The 27,968-nt window shown below is 39.1% G+C and overlaps 1 protein-coding gene across 5 annotated transcripts; it reads right to left on the bottom strand.

The window, feature by feature from the left end:
- Window positions 1–65: 65 nt before the first annotated feature.
- On the bottom strand, window positions 66–25,558 carry TBCCD1 (TBCC domain containing 1). Of its 5 annotated transcripts, XR_004974228.1 has the most exons (9): window positions 25,496–25,558; window positions 22,148–22,526; window positions 18,872–19,027; window positions 15,021–15,387; window positions 12,566–12,752; window positions 11,559–12,056; window positions 3,726–3,876; window positions 837–874; window positions 66–371 (listed from the first exon to the last, which is right to left on the bottom strand). XR_004974228.1 is itself a non-coding variant. In XM_036351319.1 (8 exons), exons 2-7 carry the CDS (start codon window positions 22,481–22,483, stop codon window positions 3,747–3,749), a joined length of 1,674 nt encoding a protein of 557 aa, XP_036207212.1. In that variant the 5' UTR covers window positions 22,484–22,526; window positions 25,496–25,558; the 3' UTR covers window positions 66–874; window positions 3,726–3,746. The 5 variants fall into 5 exon arrangements, 4 of the variants coding, with proteins under 4 accessions (XP_036207212.1, XP_036207213.1, XP_036207215.1 ...); XM_036351319.1 differs by having other exon boundaries at window positions 66–874; XM_036351320.1 differs by having other exon boundaries at window positions 66–874; window positions 18,872–18,982.
- Window positions 25,559–27,968: the final 2,410 nt, after the last annotated feature.

Genomic DNA, 27,968 nt, shown 5'->3' with positions numbered 1-27,968 from the left:
ATGTTTATTTGATAACATTCTGCTTGCTCGCATTTCACCTTAAAATAAAACTATGGAAACCTCAATGAGAATTAACACAATCCGAGGTTTAATTTTAATTTTAGAAATAAAAGATTAAGCCCTTTTTTGATATAATTACTAATTAGTCAATGAGCAAATAAAACAATATTTATCAGCAACCAGATTCATTTTACTAATTTGATAACTGTTTTACATTATCTTAAAGAACACAGTTTTCCCAATCAAATGTAAACTTTATTTTGATATAACATCACAGAATAACACTGGGAACATTTTCAAAAGTTAAAAGTGAAGCTTAACTTTTTATCAAAAGGAGAAAATTACCTTTTAGAGCTCTGTTTATTGAAAATCTGAAGCAAAAAATGAAAAATAAAGATTTTACAGTTTCATTAAGTTTCATACTTTAAGGACTAAAATATCTTTGTACAAAACTATCTCTGCTATATTTATATACCAACAATCATACTTTCTTTCCAATTATTATTGAAGAAAGTAGCTATTTCTTTTTAAATAGTTACAAAGAACTATAGAACTCTTAACACCAGAAAGGATGAAACTCTTTTATCATACAAATTAAAATGTGAAGTTAACTTTTAAATCTACATCAATCACTGTAATATGAACATATATACAATGGGACTGACTTCATCAACTTTTCATTTTGGCATCACAAAGATGAATCTTCTGATATTCTATAAGCAGTACATTTATATGGTAGTTAGTTTACCTAAAATTCAACTGAAATGGTAATAAATGAGTATAGAATGGAAATCAAGGAAGAGAAAGCCCAAAGTCATTTAAAGTAGCAAGAGCACCTTCCCAATGAATAGCTTCCATTCATGTTTCCAGGGCCCTGAAAATAAAAGAAAAATTTAAATTAACCACATTTTCTATTGCCTTCCTGCAAATAATTAGGAAAAAAACCTTTGTAATTATAAAAATCACATAAATTTTCAAGGTCTGAGATTAATTAGGAGTAATAAAATACATAAAGTTTAAAGATAATTATATTCCTTTTTCTCTAAGGAACACATCAGTTCATAATAAAAAAAGAGATTCATACATAAACCTTAAAAATTAGCAGGCTATGGGGATTAGTTTAAACTAATATTTTACCCTTTTATAGTTCCCATCCTATATAATAAAAGGCTAATATGCAAGTCGACCAAACTGTGGAATGACAGGTCACTATGATGTGCACTGACCACCAGGGGGCAGATGCTCAATGTAGGAGCTGCACCCTGGTGGTCAGTGTGCTCCCCCTGTGGAAGTGCCACTCAGCCAGAAGCTGGGCTCATGGCTGGCGAATGCAGCAGCAGTGGTGGGAGCCTCTTCCGCCTCCACAACAGTACTAAGGACCCCTTAGGGTCCTGGACTGCGAGAGGGAGCAGGCCAGGCTGAGGGATCCCCCCACCCCTCAGTGCACGAATGTTGTGCTCTGGGCCTCTAGTTTCCTTATAATCTTCATCAGGTTTCCAATTCTTTGTGTTTTGTTTATTTTTTTAAATTTTGGGCCATATTAGCATTTTTTAAAACTATGTTTTTATTGATTTTTTTTTTTTTTAAGAGAGAGAGGAAGGGAGAGGGATAGAGAGAAACATCATCTATTGGCTTCCTCCTGTATGCTCCCTACAGGGGATGGAGCCCACAACCAAGGTATGTGCCCTGACTGGGAATCGAACCAGTGACCTCTTGTTCATGGGTTGATGCTTAACCACTGTGCCACACCATCCAGGCAGATTTCCAGTTCTTAATCATAGCATTTACTAACTAAATATTGTAAAATTTTTTAAATAAAAATAACTTTTAAAAATGCAAACAATATATAAAGTAAACAATAAGGAATTAGTACACAGCTTTAGAAAACAGTTGAGCAGTTAGTCAAAAGTTAAACATATGACCTTCCACTCCTAGGTATATACCCAAGAAAAATGAAAACATTTCTATATTAAAACGTATACACAAAAGTTCACAGCAGCATTATTCACAATAGCTAAAAAGTGGAAACAACTCAAATGTCCATCAACTGATGAACATATAAAGTGAGGTATAATCTATATAATGGAGTATTATCCAGTCATAAAAAGGACTGACATGCTGAGATGCTACATGGATGAACCTTGAAAACATTATGCTAAGTGAAAAATACCAGATATAGAGGCCACATGTTATATGATTTCATTTATATGAAATGTCAAGAGTTGACAAATTAAGAAATATTAGCGATTGTCAAATACTAGGGGGAAAGAAGATATCCACAGTTGGAGGAATAAGGAGTAACTGTCTATGTGTTTGGGGTTTATTTTTAGGGTGATGAAAATGTTCTGGGTTAATGGTGATGGTTGTACAAACTTGTGAATATAATAAAAGCTGTTGAATTTTTAACTTTAGAAAGGTGATTTGTATGTAAGTGAATTATAGTTCAATAAAAAAACTTAAAATGTTTTCCCAGTCTCATTTCTCAAAGATAACTACTGTTAATAATTTATTATCTTTTAGAAATTTTAAGGCATATAATTAGCATATAAATATGTGTGATAATCTTTTCCTTTTTGCAAACACACAAGGGAACATTTTACACACATTCATCCCACACCTCCCACCCCTGGCTCAGCGATCATTCAATATCAGCACATTCAGATATACCTCATCCTTTTAAAAGAGCATTCCATGACATGAATACACCAGTTCATTAGGCACCAGTCCTCTATTGAGAAGCATGTGGGTTGTTTCAAGTCTACAGCTATTTCAAACAATCCTACAATGAACATATTTTTTACACAGATCTTTCCATACATGAGTGCATTTATAAGATAAATCTAAAAAATGAAATTACTAAGTCAAAGAATACATGTATTTTTAATTTTGATTTTGCCAAACTACCCTCCAAATTTAAACTTTCCCCAATGGTAAGTGAAATGTCTTGCCAGTGTTATATACCATCAGTTTTTTATCTTTGCCAATTTGATAGATGAAAAATAGTATCCTATATTTCTTTAATTTTAAGTGAAAGTATCTTTGTGTTTTGTATTTTTTCTACCTATTTATGTCCTTTGTTTTTCTATTGTCAATCTTTAAAATGGCAAAGTAGGAGCTCCAGGTGCGCAATCGGTTAGCGCGCGGTACTTATAAAATGCTAAAGTATACTAATGTCTATAAAAAGAATACTACATATTTGGATTCAATAATTTCCATTAAATTTGTCTCTATCCATCTTCTCCTCCATAGAATCTATGATCTCTTAGAGTTCAGAATTCAAATCTTCATTTGGATTAATTCTGGTAACTTATTAAAGCTCATGTGCAATGAACAAAGACCACCTAATTTATTAATTGGTTTGTGTGTGGAGTGATGGGAAAGAGGAAAGATATGTTATGAAGGTGGAATAAAATTCTTAAAGCTATGTATGGGGAAAGTAGTATCTTTGGACAGTACAAATTTTGCCAGGTAAGAGGCAAAAAAGACAAAACTTGGCTGTTATGTTTGCCCATAATTCAATAGGCTCCACCTAAATATTTTGTTGGTCTTCTCACTATAAACTGTGGCAAACATGGGTATCTAAAGGTCTGTATATGCTGATGGGAGTGGTGGAAAAATTTTGGCAATAGTTGGTAACATAATATTCTGTGCAGTTTTTTTTGTGTGTGCTTACAATATTTCCCCAAAGTAATTTGTTTTAAGTGGTCTGCATTATAAATGTCTACCTGTGTTCTGATGTAGGAGTCTTATCCTGCTGCTTGTTTGGAACCTGCTGCAGGGGGCACAAGGCTGTCCAGCTGTTGGAGATGTCCTGTATTAATCAACCACTCATAAAACTTATTCTCCACAAGCACCTGGAACTGCTTCCTTTGATCCCTAAAATTGTAGTTGAAAGCAAAAAGAATGTAAAAACACTAATTCATATTAATTTTACTCCAAATGATTAGAAAACACGTTAATGGAATAAATGTTAAATTATTTCTAGTTACCCATTTGTTCTCTCCAAATAACTGTTCTGTTCAGTTCTGTACATTAGACCATCACCCTCAAAAATTAATTTAGTCAAATACAATGCCCTCCTTGTAAAGAGTTATCAATAATTATATAATTTGTCCTACTGTGATTATTTACTCAGATATTTACTGAGGACCAAGTAATGCTGTGTAGTGTTCTGACTTAAGGGGATAAATGTGCAAAGGAGAAGAGACAAGGCTGTTGTCCAGGAGGGTCTGTACTGTACGACTCTAGAGGACGCCATTAACAATGTGATCTGTGGAGAACCAAGATGGCGGCAGAGGTTAACGCCAGAGTTTGCTGCCTTGAACAACTACTTCAAAAGTGAAACTAAAAAACGGACCGGACATCACCCAGAACCACAGGAACGCTGGCTGAGTGGAAGTGCTACAACTAGGAGGAAAGAGAAACGCATACGGACACTCAGAGGAGGCGCAGTGCTGAAGTCAAATTCTGAGGTGTGGAGTGCGCGGAGCGGGCTGGCGGCGGAGGGCGCGGTTGGCGTTTTCAATCAGGAGGGAGTCACAGACTCTGAGCTCCAGATACAGGCGAGTCTTTAGGGACCCAGACTCAAACGGGAGAAGCGGGACTGTCTGGCTTCGGTCAGAGCGAGTGCAGCTTTCTCTCCGAGGTTTGCAGCGGGTGCTGGGACTCAGAGAGGCAGAGCCCCTGGGGACAGGACTGAGAGCCGCCATAACTGCTCTCTCCGGCCCACCCTGTTGATCCTGTTCGACCCGCCCCGCCCAAGCCCTGCACAGAGGCATTTGCCAGATAGCCTCAGGCAAAGGCTAGATTAGCACCTCCCTAGAGGACAGAAGTTTTCCCACTGCAGACACAGCTGATTCTCATAGCCACTTGGCCTGGAGGTCAAACCCTCCCTGGTATTAGCTACAACAATCAAGGTTTAACTATAAGACTGCGCACAAAGACCACTAGGGGGTGCACCAAGGAAGCATAACAAAATGCGGAGACAAAGAAACAGGACAAAATTGTCAATGGAAGATATAGAGTTCAGAACCACACTTTTAAGGTCTCTCAAGAACTGTTTAGAAGCCGCCGATAAACATAATGAGATCTACAAGAAAACTAATGAGACCCTCGATGTTATATTGGGGAACCAACTAGAAATTAAGCATACACGGACTGAAATAACGAATATTATACAGACTCCCGACAGCAGACCAGAGGAGCGCAAGAATCAAGTCAATGATTTGAAATGCGAGGAAGCAAAAAACACCCAACCGGAGGGGCAGAATGAAAAAAGAATCCAAAAATGCGAGGATGGTGTAAGGAGCCTCTGGGACAGCTTCAAGCGTACCAACATCAGAATTATAGGGGTGCCAGAAGATGAGAGAGAGCAAGATATTGAAAACCTATTTGAAGAAATAATGACAGAAAACTTCCCCCACCTGGTGAAAGAAATGGACTTACAGGTCCAAGAAGCACGGAGAACCCCAAACAAAAGGAATCCAAAGAGGACCACACCAAGACACATCATAATCAAAATGCCAAGAGCAAAAGATAAAGAGAGAATCTTAAAAACAGCAAGAGAAAGAAACTCAGTTACCTACAAGGGAATACCTATACGACTGTCAGCTGATTTCTCAACAGAAACTTTGCAGGCCAGAAGGGAGTGGCAAGAAATATTCAAAGTGATGAATACCAAGAACCTACAACCAAGATTACTTTATCCAGCAAAGCTATCATTCAGAATTGAAGGTCAGATAAAGAGCTTCACAGATAAGGAAAAGCTAAAGGAGTTCATCATCACCAAACCAGTATTATATGAAATGCTGAAAGGTATCCTTTAAAAAGAGGAAGAGGAAGAAAAAGGTAAAGATACAAATTATGAACAACAAATATGCATCTATCAACAAGTGAATCTAAGAATCAAGTGAATAAATAATCTGATGAACAGAATGAACTGGTGATTATAATAGAATCATGGACATAGAAAGGGAATAGACTGACTATTCTTGGGGGGGAAAGGGGTGTGGGAGATGCGGGAAGAGACTAGACAAAAATCGTGCACCTATGGATGAGGACAGTGGGTGGGGAGTGAGGGCGGAGGGTGGGGCGGGAACTGGGAGGAGGGGAGTTATGGGGGGGGGAAAGAGGAACAAATGTAATAATCTGAACAATAAAGATTTAATTAAAAAAAACAATGTGATCTGTGTAGTCTATGTGCTTTATGGATGTGTATTCTAGTAGGGAAGATAGGTAATAAATAAAATAAATACATGATATGAACTTAAGTAGTTGTAAATGCCTTCAAGAAAAATACAGCAGAGTAAGGGAATGGAGAGTACTGAGAATGCTATTTTAGAAAAGGAATGAACAAAGAAACCTTCTCTAAAATAACACTTAAGCAGAGGTCTGAATAAACTGATGGGTTGAGCAAATAAATATCTGGAGAAAAACATTCCAGGCAGAGGAAATAAGAAGTGCAAAAGTTCTAAAATGAGAGCATATTAATATGATCAAGATAAGAAAGAGAAGAGTAGCTTCTGACAATGAGGAACTAGCTTAGTACTATCAGGTCTTAATGTAGCTGTGCTGTTTGTTTGTTGAACATAAACAATTCCACAGAAGATCCACATTACACAAAACCACTCTGGGATGATAATAGATTAAGGCAAGGACACGACCACTCCATAATCTTCTCAGTCCAGACAAAAGACAAAACATTTTGTGGTCCAAACCACAAAATAACCAAACATTACCCTTTCCAGGCTAATGAGTAATGGCTGCTTCTTTACAATTATAGTTTTAGCTCCACTTTATTCTTCCCGCCTTTAGTACAAAAATTATTAAGCCAAATGATAGAATCTCTTGCTTCCATATAGCATCCAACTCACAACAAAGCCTTCCTTCCTAGAACCCTCCTCCAAATCATCTAACACAAGTCAAAACCCAGTAAGTTCTTTTTAACACCTGTTCCCTGAAATGAAACACAATTCTCTCCCTACTTGCAATGAGTAGTAAGACCCAGCTTTGTTCTATATATCCATTCCTGGTGATCTTTGGTCCAAGGACAATGGCTAAGTAATAGCAAGAAGATTGTACATGGCAGAAGGGGAATAAATGAAGAAAAGAACAGCAGGAGGGCTGGTAGTATGGTAAAGATTTTAGATTTTATTCCAGGTATGATGGGAAGTCATTAGAGGGGACAGAGCAGAAAAATGATACAATCTAATCATTTTTAAAAGACATGTTGGCAATTTGTTTTCAAATTGATCAATAACTCTTCTGTTTTCCTATATTCCCAAAGTTAAATTGAGTGCTTTTCCTTGTTTTTAGTGTTATCCATGATCTTACCACCTGAATACACAATGATTCAAAGTCAATGTTTATTAAATACGCACCACATGTACATGTGTATAAGCTTTTCATGTGTGTACAGAAAATCTAGGCATATAAATACTAGAAACTTTCAAACAATAAAATTGCTTTAAAAGGGTGTTTTCCCAGTGATCATTTTTATATAGCATCATTATAAGTATCTATTATATTATATACTAGAGGACTGGTACACAAATTTATGCAGGAGTGGGATCTGGCAGGCCCACCCCATGGGGGCCCATAGGGTCGGGGCTGGCAGGGTGGGGGACGGGGGGGTCACGTGGGTGGTTGGCTGGCTGGCCCCACCCCTATCAGGGTGTTGGGGGCTGATCAGGGGTGAGGCTGGCTGGGGGAGGGGCCAATCGGGGCCCAGATCAGGCTGGTTGACTGCTGCAGTGCGTGTCATAGCCACTGGTCATTCTGGTCGTTCCGCCGTTCCAGTCGCTGGGCTTTTATATATATAGATTATATATCCTATATAATAAAAGTCTAATATGCTGTGTCTGTCCATTCAACCAGTCAAAGCGTAATATGCTAATGATATGCTAAGGCCATTCAACCACTCGATATGACGTGCACTGACCACGAGGGGGCAGTTGACCGGTTGACCAATTGCTATGATGTGCACTGACCACCAAGGGGTAGACGCTCCTACCGGTAGGTTAGCTTGCTGCTGGGGTCCAGCCAATTGGGACTGAGCGAGACGGGCCAAACACGCCTTGGAGTCTTCCCACAGTTCCTCCCCAGCTGGGCAACTTCCCACATCCCTCCCCGGCCCCAATCGTGCACCAGTGGGGTCCCTCAGCCTGGCCTGCGCCCTCTCGCAATCCGGGACTCCTCAGGGGATGTTGGAGAGCCGGTTTTGGCCTGATCCTGCAGGCCAGGCCAAGGGACACCACTGGTGCATGAATTCGTGCACTGGGCCTCTAATTATATAACACACTAGTTTCCAAAAAATAATAGACACTAAGAACCCAGGTTCTGGAACCAGGATGACTAGTTGAGAATCCCAGCTCCTGTGTGGCTTTGGGTAAATTACTTAATCTCTTTGTTTCTCAGTTTCTTTTTCTGTAATAGGGTATTGTTATAAAGAGTAAATGAGTTAATACATAAAAGGTGCTTAAAACAGTACTTGTTACATAGTAAGTGCTCAATACATATTACCAGCTATTATGGTCATCATTATTCTATGATATGAGACTGACTAGTTTGTAGTATTATTGTCTTGGTGGCTCAATTCATGAGATGCAAACCAGGTGGAATGTTTGCAAAAGATAGCATTATCACAATGAATTTCCAGGTAAAGCATGAGTTCTATTAGTGATGTTTACATTTTTTGGCATGTAGCAACTGTGTATGGATATATTCAGGGTGGGGCAAAGTAGGGGTACAGTTGTGAGTATGCAAAACACAACTTATTCTTGTATTATTAATTATTGTATTATATTCCATAGAAACAACTATAAACCTACTTTTGCTCCACCCTGTATTTCTTCCCAAAATCCATAAGATGAGAACAAAGCCATAAGAATGCATCCAGAAAATCCTGTGGCTGGATCAAGTCCTTTTTTTTTTTTTTTAATCCTCACCTGAAGATATGTTTGTTTTTTTATTGATTCTAGACGGAGAGGAAGGGAGAGAAACATCGACATGAGAAAGAAACACTGATAAACTGCCTTGCATGAACACCTAGACCAGGGATTCAATCTGCAACCTAGATATGTGCTCTGACAGGGAATAGAACCCACAACCTTTTGGTGCATGGGATGACACTCCAACAGACGGAGCCATCCAGCTAGGACTGGATCAAGTCTTTTTTCAATTACTAATTCTCTTAGAATAAATTTCATTCTAACAGGTTGGGTCTCAGATATTCTGGGTAAACAATCTTATCCAGGAGATGTGTCTCACAAAGATAACATTAAACATTATGTCATATGCATACTACTAAACACAGTACAGCACATACCACTATACACAATGTGTCTCACACACATATTACTTACTAAATCTGCACATAAATCACATGAAGTGAGGAATATGTTTATACTTTATGCATTATACAATTAAAAGCCAGGGAAGTTAAATGACACTCACATCACATAGTAAAGTGGCATCGTCAGTATTAATTCCTGAGTCTGAGTACTTTCCAGTACAATATGGACAGCTATCCAAAGAACACTAAAAATCTAATAAAACCAAGATCTAATTAAAATAATCATTTTTACTCCTGTATCAAACAGCAGTCTAAATCATAAGAAATAGAAACATTTTAGAATGGCTGCCACTGTCCAAAATAATAACCAGAAAAAATAATATTAGGCAAATGGAATCAAATTATTAAAGGTTTTCTGTCTTAAGGAAAAGAATCATAATGATCAAGATATTATCAGTACATACGGCATTGTAAAGATCCCCCAAAAGAACTGATACTCTTTTCTCAAACTAGCTTCAGCTCTCAAGTGGACAATGTTGTAATGTTGTAGAAGAAGCAAACCTTCATCTTTTGGTGCTATATTTCCTATATTCTTTTCCTAATATCTCTAACAAATTTTGATTAAATATCAAATACTTGTACAGACAATAATGATTTATTCTGGTTACCTACTATTTTCTATTCTTTCCAGAAGAAAATTATTTAATGCAAAGTTTCTAAAATTTTTGGAATCACCTGTGATTTTGTGTTCTTCACAAAGTTTTACACTGAATCCTGCCTCCTGTTAAAGTATTTCTGGTCTCCAACCCCTTTCTCTCCATTCTAGTCCAGTTTCTTAGTCTAGACCAGGGGTGGGCAAACTTTTTGACTCGAGGGCCACAATGGGTTCTTAAACTGGACCGGAGGGCCGGAACAAAAGCATGGATGGAGTGTTTGTGTGAACTAATATAAATTCAAAGTAAACATCATTACATAAAAGGGTAGGGTCTTTTTTTTTTAGTTTTATTCATTTCAAACAGGCCGGATCCGGCCCCGCGGGCCGTAGTTTGCCCACGGCTGGTCTAGACCTTGCAATATCACCCTGACTTCCCTAACCAGAGGATCTTCCTATATCACATTTCCTTACCCATTTTTAAATCTGCCATAGCATCTAAGAAAGTTTGCACACTGTCAGCATTCTATAAATGTTCCTGAATAAATGAAATAGCTTTCTGTACTTCAATCCATTGTTCAAAATCCTTTAATGACTCCTACTGCTTCATTCCACGTAAGTCTAACTTTCACTGCCTGGCATTCAAGATTCTATAAAACCTGGCACAATATACTATCCAACCTTAAATACCCCAATTCCATACCCAAAATCCTATTTCAGCAATTGATTTCCAGGATACCTAAGGTTTGCTTCTGCTTCCACAGCTGCTCCTCTAGTGCTATAAAAGTATTCTGTTCAGTCCTCACTTCCTATCCAAACTTGGTTCATTCTTCAAGTTCCAACACAAATGCTACTTCTTTCATTAATCTTCACTAACTACCACATAGATATTTTCTGAATCGCTATAAACCAGGTAGTGTGTCCCTGGCTTCCAGAGGTCAAAGACCAATGTTCTTAAAATAAAATTTTGTGGTGGACAATAAGCCACAATGGTCTACTACCACAGCATATTATTAAAAATAGGACAGTTTAGTACTCAAAAGTAGGAAGAAAATCATCTCAGAATAAAAACCAATATTTTAAATTGATTAAATTTAGCTATATTTGAAAACACTGTATGGATTAGGAAAGCATGGATTAGGGAAAATTTTGACAAAAACTGGCCTTAGTCTATGGACTAGCATAAGGAATCAGTCTGCAGTGTGGTGGAGCCAGGAAATATGCATTTTTAACAAGCCCTTGATGATTCTGATGCACGATCAAGCTTGAGATCCACCATCATAATGTAGAAGAGTAAATTAAAAACTAAAAATAATCCATTTAAGTATAGGATTATGTGGCATATGCTATATATGATCTTTCATTCATATAAGTTTTATATCTGCCAATTAAACTTAAGCTTCTTTGAAAAGGGAAGTCTAATACTTGAGTATCCATTCAGTCTCATCTCTCCAATCAAACTGTACCTGAAATACTGACCTGAAAATACAAGCCTTAACTAAAGACATATTTTATATTTCTTATTACTTTAGCACAGCTATAATACGTGCAGATTAATTTGCTTTCATGGAATTTTACATAAAAGACAAATTATTACTTCTAGAAAATACTTACTTTGTCAAACGAGCCTCCTTCACAGTTTTCTGCCAGATGTGTATTTTCTGTTCTCTATGACCCAGTGCTTTCTGATATGAAGATGGAAGACCCCCAGGTATCTCTGTCGTGTCCCCTTCCATTTCAAAGGGAATAATAAATACATAGAATTCACAAGGTGGTAAGAGTCGGAAGACACTTGTGTCTCTGCTCTCTCTGCACACAATCATTGGATTATCCCAATAGTTAGGCACCGTAGCAAGGCCAGTTTTGGCCATATGGTCCTCCAGCATTGGATAATGGGTATGAAAAGGGGCAAAAGTTACTGTGTGGTTCCCAGAGAGAATAAGTGGGCGTGTAGGTGTCAAAATGTGAAAGATGCAGCCTGTTGTAGAAGATATGGACAAACGATGACAAACGGCAATGACTTTAATGTTGTCACAGCTTTGGAGGTGAAGAGCAGTCTGTACAGGGCCGAGGACAAAGGTACTATTTCTGCATTTCTCAATTGTCACAGACCTGAAAAATAAAAAAATGAGGTAAATTCCTGTGAATGAGAATAAGATAAAAAATAAAATTTGACTACAAAATTATTCTCTGACTAGAGGCCTGGTGCATGAAATCTGTGCACTCAGGAGTTCCCTCAGCCCAGCCTGCGCCCTCTTGCAGCCCGGGAGCCCTTGAGAAATGTTCAACTGAGCGAGCCTAAGCCCTTAGTCAGACATCCTTAGAGCTGCTGAGGAGGCAGGAGAGGCTCCCGCTGCACTTGCCATCCGTGAGCTCGGCGTTTGGTGCCCGTTGGCCAGTTGAGTGGTGCTCCTGCTGTGGGAGCACACTGACCACCAGGGGGCAACTCCTGCATTGAGTGTTTTCCCCCTGGTGGTCAGTGCATGTCATAGCGACCGGGTCGTTTTGCCATTTGGTCTATTTGCATATTAGCCTTTTATTATATAGGATGGTGAAAAAGAGATCAATCCTAGTCCAAAGACAATGTCAAAATATCAGAACACTATGAAGACTGTGCTTACCGTAAGGGAGAGAGCAGATATATAAAAGATTCGTTGCAACGATGAATCTTTACATGTGCCCCCACCAGAGTATCTGAGCTCTTGGCCAATGTCTGCTTGTAAACCTGGCTCATCACCACCATGCGGTGCATCCTAGGGGCCACATGAGTATTACAAGCAATCTTAGCTCTTTTGGTCGTCCCTTCAACTATTTAAGAAAAATATAAATGAGATAGTTTCAAATGAAAGAAAAACATCAACCATATGTTGTTACACATTTCTACATGTGTATATGTCTAAAATTAGATACATATAAGATTTTAAAAATGTTAGATCTGAGTATTGGGTAAAGAGGTGTTTGCTGTACTATTCTCTGTACTTTTCTGTATGTGTGCAGTATTTAATAAATTACATTTTTTATAAAGACTTTTAAAACTTACAATCTATTCAAGATTGCCTAGATAAAGCCAAGATATTTTTCATGTCTACCCTTCAAATTAAGTAATGTGCCTAAGGTCATATACTAGTAGCTTTGGAGAGCTAGGCCAACTCAAATATCTTGTCTAAGAGACCTTAATTTATCATCCCTACCCTTAAATAATCTCTTTAAATTGCCATAACACTAATACTGAACCTCTCCTAAGTTATTTACCATATCATTTCATGAATTCTTTTTTGGTTTATATCTTTACTCCCAAGATCATACTGAAAGCACATCTTCCTCTCAAACATAGTGCCTTGAACAAACTGACACTCAAAAAAATCTGTGCAGGCTGTCCTCCTAACACAGTCCTGCTATTATGAGATTGGCTTTTCAGATAGCACTTCCCTGCAAGCCATCAGGACACCCTTGTAAAGAATACTGGCTAAATGTGAAGAGATCACTTAAGTATGTTATTCTTTGTTTTTTAAAATAATTCTTATTACCTTATATTAGATAAATAATACATGGTTGTTATAGAAAAATTTTAAATACTAGTGGCAAAAAAAGATAAAAATTACTTGTTAACCTACTATGTACCATTGTTAATATCCTATATAATAAAGAGGTAATATGCAAATTGACCATCACACCCTCGCACAAGATGGCCACAGGGGAGGGCAGTTGTGGGCAATCAGGCCAGCAGGGGAGGGCAGTTAGGGGGGGACCAGGCTGGCAGGGGAGGGCAATTAGGGGTGGCCAGGCTGGTAGGAGAGGGCAGTTGGGGGGGACCAGGCCTGTAGGGGAGGGCAGTTGGGGGAGACCAGGCCAGCAGGGGAGGGCAGTTGGGGGCAACCAGGCTAGCAGTGGAGCAGTTAGGCATTGATCTGGGTGGCAGGGGGGTGGTTATGTGGTGATCAGGCTGGCAGGCAGAAGCGATTAGGGGCAATCAGGCAGGCAGGCAGGTGAGTGGTTGGGAGCCAGCAGTCCTGGATTGTGAATCAGACATCCCCCGAGGGGTCCCAGATTGGAGAGGGTGCAGGCTGGGCTGAGGGACACCCTCCCGCCAGTGCACGAATGTCGTGCACCGGGTCTCTAGTTTAGTATAATCCTAAGAGGTTAGATATCCTTTTTTTCTACTAGTTCCTACTCTAACATTTAAAAATTTATTTGCACCTATATTCTTTTATCAACATTAAGAATTATGTAATATCTCCTATGTATTTATGGGAGACTTACATATCTGAGAGTCTTTGATTTCATACTAAAGCAATAGCTCAGTTGAATAGAATTCTTAGATCACTATGTTTTTGCTCAAGGTTCTGTAGTTGTCAATCAACCATTTTTTGCATTATAAAAATTTGACACAAAACTGATTTTTTTCTTACATTTGTTGCAAAGAACCTATTTTCTCTTTATCTTTAAAATTCAGATATTATGAAAGTATATTCTAGGTGTTTTTTTAATTAATTTTGTCTGACATTTGCCTGAATATAGGCACCTACTTCTCTTAAAACTTATACCTGGGCCCCAATAAGTCACATGGCACCTGAACCTATCCCTTTATCCATTGCTGGGCTATTGGGAATAGATAACTAATGCAACCAAAGCCAGATTCTATGATAAATTTAAATTTCCAATTTAGAGATATCTAGTCTGCTTGTGTCTGTGGAGCTAGAAAGGACCTGAGGTTGTATAACTGTGGAATGGCCAAATTCTGCTGTGGTGCATAATAGGAAGACCTGAAGCAAATGAGCTTATGAGAATGAGAGGAAGAAAGAGTCAAAAAGAGAAAAGCAGAGCAAAAAGAGAACTAACTGAAGTTGGAGTTTCTGTTAACTGAAGTCAAAATGACCTGAACTAATAAATCCTCTGAGACTATTGCTGCCTTGAGAGAAAAAGGCATATATACAGAAGAAAAATGATCCCCTTTTCGCTTCTATAGTAGCAATATTTTTTAGGTCTTCTACAGAAGATGTGTGATCATTAATATCAGAAAACACTAGGTTCTCTAAGTTGTTATTCAAATTTAATATAGATTAAAGAATTAAATACCTTGGTGAGCCCAAGCCAATTTCTTTCCAGACTTGAGGCAAGCAGAGGTACCAAATGGATTCCCAGTCAAACAGGCTCTCAACCAGGCTTCCAGCTTGTAGAAAGAAAAGGTCTTAGAGATCTTTGAGAAGCCACTTTCTGCATGTAGTGGTTGCCACAGTGCAAGCTCATGAAGTGGGTATATCTTCCTGGTTCTCCTCACTGCACCTTCAATAAGAAAGCTGAGTGCCACCACAGCTTCTCTAGAGACCAGACTACTATTAGTCGAATGAGATGATGCAGTGAGTTGTTCTGGATCTAAAAGCAGCTCAAGGAGATCTGACAGATGATCATAGACAAACGTTTGGTGACTGTAATCATTCCAGTTCTAAAAAACATTTAAAAAAGAAAACACTCTTAACAGAATAAAGAGATTCTATTAAGACTTGAAACTTTTATACTTTAATTATTTCGTATTTCTACTTTGCCTCATCCCCAACAAAGAATTTAAGGTGTCAAATAAACCTTATAAGATTTTGTGTGTGTATGAGATAGGTATAAACAGATTCTCTCTCCACCCTAGCCAATTCAAAATACTAATAGCTAACCCTTAATGTGTGCCAAGCACTAAGTGTTACACAAAGTTTAACATATTTAATACTAACAACGATCTTAAAATAGCCCATTTTATAGATGAGGAAATAGAGATAGAGAAGTTAAAAAGCTCTGGCTGGTATGGCTCAGCTGGCTGGAGCTATATACCCCATATACCAAAAGGTGGCAAGTTCAATTCCAGTCAGAGCACATACTCAGGTTAAGAATTCTATCTCTAGTTTAGGCACATGTGAGAGGCAACCGATTCATGTTTCTCTCTCACATCAACGTTTCTCTCCCTCCCTTCCTCTCTCTAAGATCAATGAAAATTTTTTTAAAGGTTAAAACTCACCTAGTAAATACTCTAAAAGGTCACACACCTAGTAAATACTCTAAAAGTTTTAGATCAAACATAAAAATAACCACCTTGAACATCCATTCAATGAAGCATTGGGTTTCTTCAGTTACCTGCTCAAATTACAAAATATTTTAAATTCCACTGGATGAAGCAAGGAAACTTATCTTACAGTAATTAAATTTAAGAGAGACTATAACTTTAGGAATAAGCTTTGTGTTAGCAGGTGTCCCAATGATGTGGCTTACTCCTTTGACAGATTTTTTTTTTTGAAATATGAGCAGTGTTAAGTGATGAATTATAAAAACTGAATAAGACATAGTTCCTGCTCTCAAGGAACTCAGAGTCTATGAGTGAAAAGACAATATAAAAAAAATCATAACACAATGAGATAAGACTTGTAGCAAAGATCTAGAAAGACGTTCTATGAGTATGAGAAAAATGAATTCCACTTGGGGAAAAAAAAATCATAGTGGGTGCAGTGTGAATAGATTCTTGATCGATGTTGTTAGGCAAACAGACAAGGAAAAAAGGCACTTGAGCATAGGAAACAGCATGTAACAAGGCCCATAGAAGTAAAATTACCTGCTGTGTTCAAAGAACTGGAAATTCTGGGTGAGGTAAAGAAAGCATGCTGGGAAGTGACAGCGTAAAAAAAAAAGTTAAAACAGTAGCCAAGACCAATCATGAAAGGCGTTGTATACTAGTAAAACACTAAGACATCTGGGCTTTATTTTGTGTGCAAACATATTTTCTCAATAGCTATACCTTTTTTTTTCTTTTTTCATAAACTCTCATTTGGATGCCAAAGGACATATCAAAGCAGGGCTATCCACAGCCTCACCTATTCTTCCTTCCTTTTGTTGCATCCCCCTCCCCCATAGTAGGCACTGTGGTGGTTCCATAGAGTACAATGTGAAAACGCCAATGACAATGAGAATTCACTGATGGAGTTTGTATAGAAGTGAGATATAATGCTTCTGCATTTGAGAAAATCCAGTGTCGTGGGTGGACTGTAGACTAACAGCAGGGTGACAAAGTAGGACCTAATTATAGAAATTAAGGCCCCCCAAAATGGCATTACGGCCTATATAAAAGGAAGAAAAGGGACAGACTTTTAAAGAGTTATTTGGAGGCACAATCAGTAAGACCATAACTAATGAGGTATGGGTGATGAGAGAGAGAACATGGGTGGCTGGTGGACTTTCACTGACATGGGGAATACAAATTAATTCAAGTAAAGGGTGATTGTACTGTAGGGACACACAATCATCTCCAAAACTGCAGTACAGGTAGGTCTCATTTGAACTATAACTGGAAAGCCATCTTGAACCTGGTTCTCTCTCAGGGGCCAGTGTCTCTCTGCATGTCTGTTCCATTCTCTTCTTTTCCTCTGATTACCGCAGAGTTTCTAATCCCTCATAACTCCAGGTCAATGATGAATTTAATGACTATTCTGGTCCCAATGCCACATGAGCTGTCAAGTGAAGACCCATCACCAACTGGTTTTCTTTGGTCCCTGGGGATACTGATTAGGCCAGGTCATCATTTCAAATCAGACCAATTTTAAATACATACAAGGGAATTGGCTACTCTAGTCAAGTGTCCATCCCTGGTCTAATTAGTTGTTGGGAGAGGTCACACTATAGCACAAACTAGAATCACCATTTACTGGTGCTACTACGCAACAAACCTCAAGCTCATATATTACTGAATTCTCACAGCCATTAAGAAATAGGCATTATCATCCCCACTTGGAGAAGAGAAGCCTAGAAAAATAAACTGAATTGCCTAAAATCATGTGATATTAAGTGGCAGAGCCAGATTTTAATGCAGGCTTCCTTAGTTCAAAACACCATCTCTAAATGGTGCTCATTCATCAGGAACTATGTTTGGCATCTCTATGGTGTGGAAATAGCAGGCAATGGTTGGCATCTCTAATACATCTGGACTTGCACATTCTGAACTTAAAGTAGAAATAGGGCATCTATGTCCAGAGAGAAATCTAGAATGGAGGAAAACTTAGGACAATTGAGATATATGAAACCATGGGAAGAAAAAGAATTATGCTGAATAACTATGTCGAATGAGAAAACAAAATTTGCAGCATCCTAAGCAACAACGGCTTGTAAGGGCCAGAGGGAAGGAGGCTCATGAAAAGTGAGAAGCAGCAGAAGCAGAACCAGGAGGCAATACTATCATGGAATATAAGGGTGAACAGATTTCTTCGAAAAAGGAGATTAAAGAGCCTGTACATGATAAAAATATTGAGATCTACACTTAAGGTTTTAAAAAATACTTTTACATAAACAGATAAAAACATATTTTTATAAAAACATAAAGAATAAAATTTTCTAAAACTCAAAATGTGAGGCAGTTAACCATCTGTACGCCATAAGCATCTATAAATGCAAGCAGCGGATCTTTATTAATTAAATTCAAAATATCGTGGCAGTTAACTGGTTAAATTTAACTTCTAGGATATCACATCACAAATAATTACTTAAACATGCTGAGTTTAAGTATACTTAAGCATATTACCTAAACATAAGATATTTTTAGAAAATTTTTCAGATTTCAGCAGACTATGTAAACACTCCACCTTTTTATTTATCTTAAGTCAAATAAGCAGATTCAAATTAACATTTGCAAAAATGGGAATGCTAATAAGAGTACAGTGAATGATATGCCTGAAAAACATGTGTTTTTTGTGTCAATGAAGAAACTGAAGTCACTTCTCTATTTTAAGATTGCACACCTTGATTTTATTTTATAATTTGGAAAAAAAAGTGAAAAACAAAACAAAACACGCCAGAAAATCAGTGGCTTTTATAAGTAATCACAACATAATTTTTAATGAAGGCAAACAATCTCTCTACAAACAATCTCCCTTTCAGAGAAAGACACCGAAATTGAACAGTACCTTATTATGACAACTGGATTTTTCAGTCCGGTCAGGAGATTGAGATCTGTTTCTGGGACTAGGCCACTCTTCTCCAATCAAAGATGTCCTCAGGGAGACTTTATTTAACTGCTGTATGTATAAGAAGAGCAGAAATTGTAGGGTGTCCACTGAAAGCTGTCCAAGAAGAAAATAAATGATGAACACAGGTCCTAAAACCATATCAATCACTAGGTTTACAACTAAACAGACATAGTAAAAAAAATTCTCAACAGGTTGCTGATTCTAGGAAGACAAATGTATATAGAAACATTGCTAGCATTTGCTATGTATGTCTCTCATACACAAATGTAGCAGTTTCGGAAGCTAATTAAACTGGAGTCACCTTCTTGGAAAGCTGTGTAGCATCTATGGCCACAGACATTCTCTCCCAAAACTTATGAAGAAGAATGAAATACATACTTTTTAAAAGTACAGTACTGCAGAATTTTAAAATTAGTTAAAAAAAATCCTTAGCAAAATGGATAAATAGATCGATAGATAGATGAAACAAAGGAAGACACAGAGGTCAGTTTACCTAAGGCTCACATACAGACTTATTAAGAAAGTTTAGGATATCAGTGCAACACCTAAAATTGTGAGTAATCTTTTTGTGTATGTATATTTTGTAGGGAACAGGCCTCAGGTTTTCATCAAATTCTTAAAGGGATGTTTGCTTGACTTAAAAAAGCAACAAGGGCCAGTCTTATAGATGTTTATAAGTGATTTCTTGTTTGAAGGATGTGGTTTGAAACTCAGGTTTTGAAGCTCAGGATTATCCTAATATATGCATTTCCATACACACACAGGAGAGGCAAAAAAGGAAAGTAATACACCTGGCTAAAAATACTTATGTTTACCCTGATTCCCAACCTGGCTAAAAATTGCTATTGCTAAGGAACTGAAGAAAAATCAATGTGAGAGAGACACATTGAATGGTTGTCTCCCACACAAACCTGGACCTGGAAACGAACCTGCAACCCAGGTATGTGCCCTTGACAGAGACCCTTCAGTGCATGGCGACACTCTAACCACTTAGCAACAGCGGCCAGGGCAAACATTTTTTAATTTCCTAATTAAATTATCTGAGATAACTGTAGATTCACATGCAGTTGTAAGAACTCAAAGAGAAATCCCATGTATACTTTACCCAGTTTCCCATCTTGCAAAACTACAGTAAAATATTACAACTAGGATATTAACATTGATAGTCAAGATATAGAATATTTCCACCAACACAGAATCCCTCATGTTGCCCTTTTATAGCCATACCCACTTCTCTCTCTCTCTCTCACCCCCACTTCCTTAATCCCTAACAACCACTTATTTGTTCTCTATCTCTATAATTTTGTCATTTCAAAAATATTATATAAACAGAATTATATTGTATATAAACTTGGGGGACTGGCTTTTTTAAATCAGCATAATTCCCTAACTTTTATTCTTTCATATACCTGCCTCCCCAGGGGACTACCAGATCCTTTTTCATTTTTATATTCCTAATAAGAATAGAATGTAGCACATAGCACTCAAAAAATTTGGAGTTTTTATTTATCTCTGTATCTACAGTATCTTCTACTGGGGCTAGCATATAGTAGGCACTCAATAAATGTTTGATTAATAATTAATCGTAATGCCCCTCTTGGTTGTTTGCCAAACTTTTTTTCAGTCCCTCAAAACCTTGCTTATATATTACCCCATGTGGCAAAGACTGGCTAGATGCTAACTAAATACCTTTTCTTTTCTTCCTGGGCACACAATTAGATGGCATTTCCCAGTCTACTTTCAAGCCTCCCCAAAACTCTCCCCTCAAAAAAGTAAAAATAGAAGAGAAAGACTGTGAGGTCCCAGTGGGCAAGGATGTGACAATTTGTATTATATTTGCAACTGTTCACTTCCCTATCCTTCAAGAGGCTTATACGAACCATGGGATTTTCCTTACTTCCTGTGAGGTAGTTTACTTTCTCCCTTCATTGATTTTAGGAATGGACATAAGACAAAACTATAGCCAATGGAATGAAAGTAGTCATAGTTTATGTTACACATGAGTTTCCTCCTGCTTTGTTGCTCTTCCCTCTGTCGCAAAAATTAAAGAGCTACCCAGAAGCTGTTTCTTCAGTGTGGGTCCTCAAATAAGAACAGAGAGCCAAGCCACAGCCTGGAAGAGATCCATAGCTAAAATGTAGTCTACATGTAAAATAAACAAGGGAAAAAAAAAACCTTTGTTACTATAAGCCACTAGAATGCCATTTTTGCTTGTTTCTTTTTAACTCAGCAAAGCTGACTAATATAATAGTGGCTCCAAAAGATAGAAGCCTGGGTCCCTGAGTCATTGCTTGGACAATAAAAGCCCAGAGATGCTATGTTGCATAAATGAGAGGTAAACTGTTATTGTGCAAGCCACTGAAATGCTGGATTGCTTGCTACTGTAACTAGCCGATTCTGATTAATATACTTTCTCTGTGAAGTCCTTCCTGATCATCAGCATCAATCATTCTCTTCTCTATTCTATTTCTGTATGTTATGTACTTTTAATTATTGTATATTTCACACTATTAAATAGCACGTTTTTACACACCAGCTTTCCCTACTAGTCCATGAGCTCCATGAAGCCATGAAAGCAGAGATGTTGTTCTAATCTTTGAATTCCAGCACATAGCAGATGTTCACTTTAAAAGTCAGGTGGTTCCTATCAGTGGTTCATAAGCACTCATTGACCTCAAAATACATTTTTTAAAAGATGTTTTTATTGATTTCAGAGAGAGGAAGGGAGAAGGAGAGAGAGAGAGAGAGAGAAAGAAACATCAATGATGAGAGAGAATCATTGATCAGCTGCCTCCTACACATTCCACACTGGGGATCAAGCCCCAACCCAGGCATGTGACCGGGAATCCAACTGTGACCTCCTCGTTCATGGGTTGACATTCAAACACTGAGCCACACCAACAGGGCAATCTTTTCAAGTCAATGAAAATATTTCCCTCTTTTTATTATAGGGTTCCTGTAACATTGCTTTGGAAGCAGGTGAACAAGGATTGCTAACTAAGGACTAATTTATTAAGTACTGCCAAATTGGTTTTTAAAAATTTCAAAAACCCAAGGGGCGCTTTGGGATTACAATGATCATTAACCTAAAACCACATACTACACGGCTAGTGTATACATTAAAAATTTTAAAATAAAATGTTTTAATTTAAAAATTAAAAGTTAAAGTTTATTTTCCAAAGTAATTAATCACACATACATATAAAGCCATACCTGATTTCTCTGCCTTTCGACTTCATCCTCAGATGTGCAGTTGGACAGAATCTCAGACCATTCCAGGCGCTCTTCCGGTGTCTTCACTGCAAGACTATCAAATATTTCAAAGTAAAGCCATGCCAGATCCTTAGCCAACTGCAGCTTCCCACATGCAATGTGCCTCCAGGTTGACCAGTACAGGCGTGGGTAAGCTCCCTCTGTGGCCCGGGTTCGCACATAGGTGGATATCTTCCTGAGGTAGTGAAGACTGAACTTGGATGGAGGGGGGACCTGTAAGGCACCCACTATAAAGGGTTCTGCTTTCACCCAGAGGAGAACTCTGGACTGATCCATATTATCTCTAAGGACATCTGTGTAAAAAGGCTTCTTTGCATACCTAGGAAACAAAATTTCTTCACATAATGACTTGAAACAAAACTCCTTATACCAGCAGTTCTCAACCTGTGGGTCGCGACCCTTTTGGGGGTCGAACAACCCTATCACAGGGGTTGCCTAAGACCATCGGAAAACACATATATAATTACATATTGTTTTTGTGATTAATCACTATGCTTTAATTATGTTCAATTTGTAACAATGGAAATACATCCTGCATATCAGATATTTACATTACGATTCATAACAGAAGCAAAATTACAGTTACGAAGTAGCAACGAAAATAATTTTATGGTTGTGGGTCACCACAACATGAGGAACTGTATTAAAGGATCGCGGCATTAGGAAGGTTGAGAACCACTGCCTTATACATTTTTTTGTAAGGTGGCCCCTCCCCTGAAATATTTTTAAATGTACTCTATCATTTTAAAAAGCAGATTTAGGTCATCAATCAAGAGCAGAATGGATTTATTTCAGATCTCATTACAATCTATTTGAAAAAGAAAAATATTGTGATAAAACAAAATTATTTTACTTGAATTGTTCAAACTGGTTGTTTTAGGAAGAGTGTATAAATAAATGCATAAGGTATGAGTTGGAAAAAAAGAAGAAATGGGAAAATGAGTCATCCTTTCACAAGAAATCTTGCTCTACCCTGAAGGGGAACACTAGTCAAAATTAAGGGAATAAAACTTCAGAGTCAAATCACTCACACAGAGAAGCATCGATCAGACCGGCAAACCTCAGAGGGAAGGTAGGGGAGGGTGCAGGTAAGGGGGAGAGATCAACCAAAGGACTTGTATGGATGTATATAAGCCTCACCAATGGACACAGACAACAGGGGGGTGAAGGCATGCGTGGGGGGAGGGGAATGGGGGAATAAGGACACATATGTAATGCCTTAATCAATAAAGAAATTAAAAAAAGAAATCACTTACACATAAGGATGGTTGGTTAAAGATTTGAATGTGTTAGCTGACCATAAGCTCAATATGAAGCACTAACACAAAATGGCACACAAGAATGCTCATGTAAATGTAGGTTGCTAAAATAGATCAAGGAGAGTTAAAGCTATTCTCGGTAAAAGGTATAACCTATCGTGTTCCGGTGCAACATTTATAGGTTTTGTTTGTTGTTTCTTTGTTATAACAACAATATATATTTTTTATAGATTATTTATAAAGTATCTAAAAATAGAAAAGGAGAAAACCATCCACAGTCCCACCACTAAACAGAAACTAGTTAATATTTTACTGTACTCATTTTTCTGTTTTTCTACACATAGACTGGATGTTAATTTTGAATTTTCATAGTTGTGATAACACCATATACATAATTCCAAATTACTTTAAAAGCTTCATAACACTCTAAATAAATGTACACCAGCTTACTCAACTCTTCTGTTTTTAGATATTTAGTAGGTTTAAATCTTTTCACAAAAACAAGATAGGCAAAAATATTGATCTCTGTTAAAGATGGGTCATGAGCACATGAGGGTCATTTACCTAATTTACTGTTGTGTATGTTAAAAATTTCCAATATAAAAAGTTTAAATATTTTCACTGCCATAAATAATGCTACAATACCACCTTTCTGCATTAGGAATATTTCCCAAAGAAAATTTTCCGATGTGCATTTGTGAAATGAAGTAACTGACATTTCTGAAGCTCCTGACATATAGTTCCATTGCTTTCCCAAATGATTGTATCAAGTCATGGCCCACATGGCCCACTGCATCATCTTCACTGAGTACTCTTTGCACTAAGTAACATCACTTTTAAAAACCTTCCTTATGTAACTGATGAAAAAAGTTTTGTTATTATTATATTTTGCATTTGATTCTAAGAAAATTGTGCTTCTCTGGGGAATTAACTGTTCAAAAAATAGCTGACATCAATTGATTGCTTACTATGTGCCAGCTAGGTAGCATGCTAAATATATTTCGCACTTCACCTGTTTTCATCTTCACAACCACTTGGAGATTCGTTTGATTATCCCATTTTTAGATGGGGGAAAAAAATATGGAGGCTTAGCAAAGTTAAGGGAGGTATCCAAGTCACATACTTAAATTGGCACAAGTCCTGGATTACAATTCAAGTCTGTCTGACTGGAGAACCGTGTTGCTTACAGTTGTACTTTAAGAACCCAGTTTTGGGGAAATCTCTGAAAAACGGAAGTGGAGCCAGAAGAGAAATACTACCAGAATGAATGGCTTTAGATGCGAGGCCATATAAAGCCATGTTCCACGTGAAGGAACATGGGAGCTGGAACCCAAGGGAAGGGCGTGAGAGGGTAAAAGGGCAGCTGTTTTCGCAGATGGAAATGGTCTGGCCTCTTTCTGAATAAAACCAGACCATGAAAGTTACGTGGGGAAGACAGTCCGCCCCGAATGGAGACAAGCTGCTCTGTGAGGTTCTGAGCTCCTGTGTCTCAAGTGTGCAGATCCTGGAGATGAACCCTCTATATCAAGTCCGGGACTCGAGGGGGCTAAATTCCTAAACATCAACCGTCATTACCATTGTTATTACTCATCAAAGCGTGCTGACTCTTCCAGCAGCGATGGCCTGCCCACAGCTCTGCGGGGCAACGGAGAACCGGAGAGCGGCGGGTCTGACCCCAGGTCCCAGCACCCAGGCGGCGCATTAGCCTCCGACAAACAGAAACTGGGGCTCTTTCCCGCTTCAAAAACTACCCCGGGGCGCGCGGGGATTAGGGTTTTTCTGGTGGGGAGATCAGAGCGTGGCCCCGGGCGGTCCTCCGAGGCTTCGCCGTCACCTCGGACGCCGTCCGGGGCTGGACGCTGCGTGGGCCGCCCGAGCGCTCCAGCCTCACTTCAGGACAGAGAAGACCCCGCTGACCGGGTCCGTGGCCGACCGAGACCTGCTGAGTCGCTAAGGCAGCCTCCCCATTTGGGGCCTGAAGCGTAACACACCCCCGTTCCCTCCCCGGCGCCGATCCACGCGCCGTTACCTGCACAGGCGGGCTCCGCTCCGCCGCACCTCCCTGCGCCGCCGCGCCCGCCGGCCGGCCGGCCCGCCCACCCCTCGCCCGCCGCCGCGCACACCGCGCAAGCGCGAGGCCTCTCATCACCGAGAAGCGGAGGACCGTATTGCTAGAGCGGCCGACCGCTGCTCAGAGGTCAGGAAAATTTGGCGAAGGCTAGTAAGCTCCCTGGTTGCTGGGCCCTGAAGCCATACCCGGCAGCTTTCTGTTATCGAGCCTTTCCACTCAGGGGACTAGGACGTTCTCTGTTGCCCCACAGAACTGTGAGCAGGCAACAGCTGCTGGAAAGGTCAGCACGCTCTGATGAGTAATAACAACAACGATCATGACAGCTCACATGTCAGAGTGCTTACTCTAGGTGGGCACTGTGTAAAGCACCTTTATGCGTATTATCTCGGTTTCCCCAAGAACCCTTTGGGTTAAGTACATTTATTTTATTGACGAGAAAACTAGGGAGTAGAGGAGTGACAGTAATACACCCCTAAGGTCACACAAGCCTCCAGCCAAGATACAAACCCAGGTCTTCATGAAGCTGTTTTGGATTCCACCCAGCAGTAAACATCACTCCTTCTTTTAAACCTCCATTTCATGATTTTTAGCAATTTTCTACTTTCGTAGTTCGTTTATGGTCTCTCTAAGTGTGGAAGATACAACGGTAAAAAAAAAAAAAAAAAAAAAAAAAAATGCATTTAGCCCTGACTGGTTTGGCTCAGTGGGTAGAGCATCGGCCTGCAGACTGAAGGGTCCCGGGTTCGATTCCAGTCAAGGGCATGTACCTTGGCTGCCGGCACATCCCCAGTAGGGGGTGTGCAGGAGGCAGCTGATCAATGTTTCTCCCTCATTGATGTTTCTAACTCTCTATACCTCTCCCTTCCTCTCTGTAAAAATATCAATAAAAATATATTTTAAAAAATGCATTTAGTTCCCCTTTTATGTAGCCTTTCTTCCCTAGTAGGCATCTTCCTGAAGGCATAACCTTATCTTTCTCTTAACTCTGCCTGAGTCAAGGAGTAAAGAGCAGGCTGCACCACTAGTAGCTCAGTGACCTTGAGCAGATTCTCTCTAGGCCTTTGTTTTCTGCAACAGCAATTATTTGTTGAGCACCACTGTGTGTCTGGCATAGTGCTAGGCACTGGGATTATAGTAGTGAACAAAACAGGTAAGGTCCTTGTTTCCTTGGAGTGCATATTTTAATAGGGAGAATAGATAATACATATTAAGGAAATCTGTGTTTAAAAAGGAGTCAACCATATTAGGATCTTAGGGAAGAGGGTTTCAGGCAGAGAGAAGAGCTAGAACAAAGGCACTAGGCAGGAATGAGCTTGGTGTATTCAAAAAAGAGAAAGGAAACCAGTTTTGCTGGAGCATAGTAAGGAGTATACTGACTGAGTGAGGGTACACAGATCATCATAGGTTTTCTTTGAAAAAAATTTTCCAGCATTATTGAGACATAATAAGGTTTTATAATTTACCATAAAGAGTTGGAATTTTATTCTAAGAGCAATGAAAAGCGATTTGAGGCCTCAAAGCAGGGGAATGATATGATCTGGTATGTTTGTAAGAAATCATGGCAGTGGGGTGGGCAGGAGGGAAAAGAAATATTAAGAGTGGAGGCAGGGAGACTAATTAGGAGGCCCTGACCAGGTGAGGGATGATGTGACTTAGCCCAGAGAGGTAGTGGAAAGTAGTGGAGCGATTCGAGTTATAGTTTAAAGGTAAACATTTGGATAGGGGATGCAACACAGGAATTAAGGAACACAGAATTTTCCTTGCAACTAAGTGGTGAACAACTAGGTGGTGCATTTACTGAGAGGAGCAAAAAGTAGGCGGGTGTATGGGTGGGTGGGATCAGAGTTCTTATAACAAATAGTAGTTATTCATAGAGTGCCTGGTTACTATGTGCCAGACGGCTTAAAGATTCTCTCCTATTAAAATGGTAAAAAGATGTAAATAATCAAGCTTAGGCTCAGAATGGCGGGTAAGGGCCGTGGGTTTCTCACCGCTAAACGGTGGTGGAAGTTAAATCCTAAGTTCAGTCTGTCCACGGCCTCTTCTCAGTGAAACCAGGACCATTTTCTCCTGGGCTGTCAGGAGAAGGTAAAATAAGATCTGCTAAACCAGACGTTCGCAGGACCATTGGCTTGGAGTGACTGTCCCCGACCCTAACGCACTTGTCCCTCCGCCCCGCATCCAGCAAGTAGTTACATATGAATGAAATTCCAGGACTCGTCACCGACTCAAACTTCCCTCCCGCCATTGGTCAGAGCTGATGGAAAAGACTCGTGATTGGTGGAAAGTCAGAGGAGGCGGGCGGGGGAACTCCTTATACCTTAGAAACGCTGTTTTGGCATTCATCTCTCTACCGCCCTTTTACGTAGTTTTCTACGACTCGCAGGAACCGGGGCTGAGCGGATTCCGGCGGCGGCGCGACTCTCTGACG

Source organism: Myotis myotis, unplaced genomic scaffold (assembly GCF_014108235.1).
Source record: "Myotis myotis isolate mMyoMyo1 unplaced genomic scaffold, mMyoMyo1.p scaffold_m19_p_2, whole genome shotgun sequence".
NCBI classification, from domain to species: Eukaryota; Metazoa; Chordata; class Mammalia; order Chiroptera; family Vespertilionidae; genus Myotis; species Myotis myotis.
This window is presented reverse-complemented; position numbering and strand designations above follow the sequence as displayed.